Source organism: Vulpes lagopus, chromosome 7 (assembly GCF_018345385.1).
Source record: "Vulpes lagopus strain Blue_001 chromosome 7, ASM1834538v1, whole genome shotgun sequence".
Lineage (NCBI taxonomy): Eukaryota > Metazoa > Chordata > Mammalia > Carnivora > Canidae > Vulpes > Vulpes lagopus.
This window is the reverse complement of record NC_054830.1, coordinates 6459429-6464259: the sequence shown is the minus strand read 5'-3', so window position 1 is coordinate 6464259 and position 4831 is coordinate 6459429. Positions and strand designations below refer to the sequence as shown.

Here is a 4831-nt window from a genome sequence, read left to right as displayed (position 1 = left end):
TTTTTCTTTTTCTGGTGAGTTTTCATTTTATTATGATAATGACTTTTCTTATGCCTTTAGATGCCTCAACAAGCTCTCTGTCTTCCTGCTTGCTTCAGCAGGCACATATACTAAATACTTTAGCACATATATTAAAATAAGCTGTTCATCTTCATTTTGGTTAGTATTTCTTTTTTTTTTTTTCGTGGTTAGTATTTTTTTTTTTTAGATTTTATTTATTTATTCATGAGACACACACACACACACACACACACACACAGGCGTCTAGACACAGGCAGAGGGAGAAGCAGGCTCCAGGCAGGGAGCCTGACTCGGGACTTGATCCTGGGTCTCCAGAATCAGGCCCTGAGCTGAAGGTGGCGCTGAACCACCACCCGGACTGCCCTCGTGGTTAGTATTTCTTGATATACCTTTATTATTTCCTTATGGTCAAACTTCTCTATATCATTACTGTTTAGATGTATCTCTTGCACACATGAGATAATAGAATTTTGTTCCTTTGTCCAATCTGAGAATATCTGTTTTTAAAGATTAAAATCATTTAAACATTTGGTGTAATTAGCCATATATTTTGTGATTTTATTTCGCTTCTTTGTATTTCTTTTCTTGACTTAAAGTGGTGTGACCAAAAATCTCTTTAGTTTTGTTACATCTCTACTATAATTTACAAGCAATAAATTCTATATTCATTATTTTAGTGATTATACCTAAACTTAAGTCATGTCCAAAATACTCATTATTTCTATTCTCCTGTAACTCAATTCAAGGACCTTTCAACCCTTATTCTAATTCCTCTTCTTGTAGTATGATAACTGTTCCCTAGTATCTTAATGCACCTTCTTCTCCTCCTCCTTCTTCCTTCTATTATTATTTTTTTTAATTTTTATTTATTTATTATAGTCACAGAGAGAGAGAGAGAGGCAGAGACATAGGCAGAGGGAGAGAAGCAGGCTCCATGCACCGGGAGCCCGATGTGGGATTCGATCCCGGGTCTCCAGGATCGCGCCCTGGGCCAAAGGCAGGCGTCAAACTGCTGCGCCACCCAGGGATCCCCCCTTCTATTATTATTATTTTAAAACTCAACATTTTATTTTTTTTCTACATAGAAACAAGTTACTTGGCAGTTCATTGCTTCCTGGATATTACTTATTTTTAACTCGATTTGTTTTATCCTGAAGTAAATCCCTTAGTTTTTTCAGTAAGTTTTCATGCATGGTAATCTCAATATTTTTTTGAAATGGGAATATTCATGGAGAGTCCTACTACCAAACCTTGACATATGAGTTGCTGTAAACATGTCATGAATAGTTCAAGATGTAATCCATATATAAACAGGTGTTACACTTAGTCTGGTTGGGAAATTGGTTGTAATCTCATCTGATCTTCCAGAATCATCTCTGCAACATTCATGTAATGTCACCCTTTCAATACTTCCAGAGGAATATTACCCATGGAACCAAGGAACCAAACTAGCGCATCCGAATTCATCCTCCTGGGGCTTTCAGAAAATCCAGAGCAGGAGACCCTCCTCTTTGCTCTGTTTCTCTGCATGTATGTGGTCACAGTAGTGGGGAATCTGCTCATCATCCTGGCCATCAGCTCAGACTCCTACCTCCACACTCCCATGTACTTCTTCCTGGCCAATCTCTCCTTGGTTGATTTCTGTCTGGCCACTGATACAGTCCCCAAGATGCTAATGAACATCCAAATCAGGAGCAAGTCAATCTCCTACGCCTGTTGCCTGACCCAGATGTACTTTTTCCATTTCTTTGGCATTATGGACAGTGTCTTAATTGCTGTGATGGCTTATGACCGGTTTGTGGCTATATGTCATCCCTTACACTACACCACCATCATGAGCCCACGCCTCTGTGGCCTGCTGGCTGGTGGTCCATGGGTATTTTCCTGCTTCATCTCCCTCACTCATATCCTCTTGATGGCCCGTCTGGTTTTCTGTGGGAGCAATGAGTTGCCCCATTACTTCTGTGACCTCACTCCTCTTCTCAGGCTTTCTTGCACTGATACATCTGTGAACAAGATCTTTGTGCTCATTGTGGCTGGGATGGTGATAGCCACGCCATTCATCTGCATCCTGGCCTCCTATGCTCGCATCATTGTGGCCATCATGAAGGTCCCTTCTGCAGGCGGCAGGAAGAAAGCCTTTTCCACCTGCAGCTCCCATCTGTCTGTGGTTGCTCTCTTCTATGGGACCACCATTGGGGTCTATTTGTGTCCTTCCTCTGTGCGCACAGCTGTGAAGGAGAAAGCCTCTGCTGTGATGTACACTGCGGTCACCCCCATGCTGAACCCCTTTATCTATAGCCTGAGGAACAGAGATCTGAAGGGGGCCCTGAGGAAGCTTGTCAACAGAAAAATCACTTCATCTTCCTGACCACAAGGACATCTGGAAACTTCTAGGAAGTAGGATCTCAACATCCAGGGTCTTGGGCATAAGAAAGGCATTGAACAGTTTGGGAGAGTAGCCACTTGGAATTTTAAGTTGTAGAAGTTTAAAAGGAAATCTCAAGATGGTCCTGTTACTATTTTCTCAATTACTGAGACCAGTAGGAGTCCTTTTGGGTATGTCTAATGCTATCTTCCCAGAAGGATCAGTCTGGCCCTACCAGATTGGATCTTTCCTGGTTCAAAATCCATTTAGCTCTCAACAAATACTTATGGAGTTCATATTCTGGGCTTGCTATAAGTGCTGGCCATGGAGTGGTGAGCAGGAGACACAAGGTCCCTATTGTGTGGATTTTGTAGTTGAATATAGGAGAAGATACTGAACACTGCTTATAATGGGATGAAATATGCACACGAGGGCAAGGATAGATAGAACAGGAACACCGGACAGAATCTGGAAGGGGGAATCAGGGAAGGTTTCCTAGGAGAGATGATCCTAAACCTCAAAGGAAAGATTATGTTTTTCAGGCGAAAATAAGAAGAAAGAATATCAGAAAAAGAAAAAACAAACAATAATATGTGAAAAGCTCAGAGAGCAAGAGAAAGAGAGAGAAGGATCCATTTGTGAAGTGAATGACCTGGGGAATGCCAGGTCAAGAAGGACTTTGGGACCAACTCAAGAGTTCAGCTTTTTCTTGAGAATCAGGCAGTTCATTGACTTCCAGGAACCGAAGTCAGGGAGCATGTAGGTGAGTCATTGGACAGGAGAAGACTCCTGTCTTCTTGGGAAGCAGGATGGCATGTGCTAGATGAAAATTGTACAAAACAAGGGGAAGAAAGAGACTGAGACCATGCACTGAGGAAATGAGGAGCCATTTGGTGGTATAAGTCTTCATAGCCAAAGAGAAAAATACCAATCAATTGAATCATGAATGTCAAAGGCAGAAGGAAGCTGAGGTATGTCTCAATCACCATATATGCCTGTGGAATGCATGAGTAGCAGTACTGCTTATAACAAAAATGAGACCTATTAGTTGCAGGGTTTACTTGTATCTCCTTGCCATGTTCTTTTGCAGTGTCTCATTTCCTCATTCTATAGCCCCTATGAAAGGAACGCATCTCATTTATGTTTATTGTGAAATAATTCTAATCTTTACATGGAGATTCACAACCCAGATAGACTAGCAGTGAGTTTGGACTCTACTTCTGGGCTGAATGAGCAGTGAGTGGGGCCCGAATTTTTCAAATGGTGCTAAGGAGCTGACATCATCTTAAGCAAAATGGCTTTGAATAATTGTGCATCTAGTTTGCTTAGTTGCTTTCCTTCCAAGAGAATTAAGTTAGACTTTCTTAGTTGAACAAACAGACCTGGCCCCATGGTAGGCTGGAAAGATGATGCTTTCTGGAGATACTCAGGCGAATAAAACCCAGACTCAAGAATATTGGAGTTTGCTTAGAGAACCCACCATCCCACTCAGGGCTTTTTTGGAATAATCAAAAACCAGCTGATCGTTGAACCACAGCTCTCTCTCCTAGTAGGTCCCGTCTGTCTCCTGCCATATGCATGCGAGTAGTCACAGTGATGGTTGGGAGAAGGGATGCAATGGGGGACACCTGGTGCCAATAAAAGTCTCTTAAGATTCTGTCAGCCAAACTGTTTCTGTCTTGTTTTGTGTTAAAAAGTTAAGGCCTGGGGATCCCAGGGTGGCTCAGCAGTTTAGCCCCTGCCTTCGGCCCAGGGTGTGATCCTGGAGACCCGGGATTGAGTCCCGCGTCGGGCTCCCTGCATGGAGCCTGCTTCTCCCTCTGCCTGTGTCTCTGCCTCTCTATTTCTCTGTGTCTCTCATGAATAAATAAATAATAATAAAAATCTTTAAAAGAAAGTTAAGGCCTCACCTCTAGAAGATATTTGTCCCAGTAGCCCTTACAATATCAACTTCCAACATTTGCTGGCATCACTATATGTTTAATTAATTCACTCAACAAATATTTACCAAGAGTCCTTTATGACAGCTATTATTTTTAAGCACTGAAATAGAACAGTAAGCAAGAGAGAAAGAGAGAGAGAAAGCCCTTTCCTATGACAACAAGGTTTAGTACCAAGGAGTTTTTTGGGGCAGTGCAACTGTTCTGTGTCCTGATATCAGAGCAAGACTTTGAAGGTACTAAAAAATTTTAATGGTGCTCTACCTCCCCAGATCCCACAAATCTATACATGGGATAAAATTCCAAGGACTGTATGCCAGAAAAAAAGAGTTAATTTTACTGATAATATTTTTTTCAGAAATAAAATTGAACACTAGATAAGACAGCAACCCTTCCCATTTCAGCAGGGAGAACAATAAACATAGAAAACAATATGTCAGATAATTACCAATGGCAAGAAGGACTTCAAAGATATAATGGAGAATATGTAACAGAGACAGCG

At 41.6% G+C, this 4831-nt stretch overlaps 1 protein-coding gene across 1 annotated transcript; it reads left to right on the top strand.

The window, feature by feature from the left end:
• The first annotated feature begins 1450 nt into the window (after nt 1-1450).
• LOC121496104 (olfactory receptor 24) lies at nt 1451-2392 on the top strand. Its single transcript, XM_041764381.1, has one exon. It carries the CDS (start codon nt 1451-1453, stop codon nt 2390-2392), a length of 942 nt encoding a protein of 313 aa, XP_041620315.1.
• Nucleotides 2393-4831: the final 2439 nt, after the last annotated feature.

Excerpts from the sequence above, each read along its gene's own strand:
- LOC121496104 (XM_041764381.1), top strand. The coding sequence starts at position 1,451 with ATGGAACCAAGGAACCAAACTAGCGCATCCGAATTCATCCTCCTGGGG.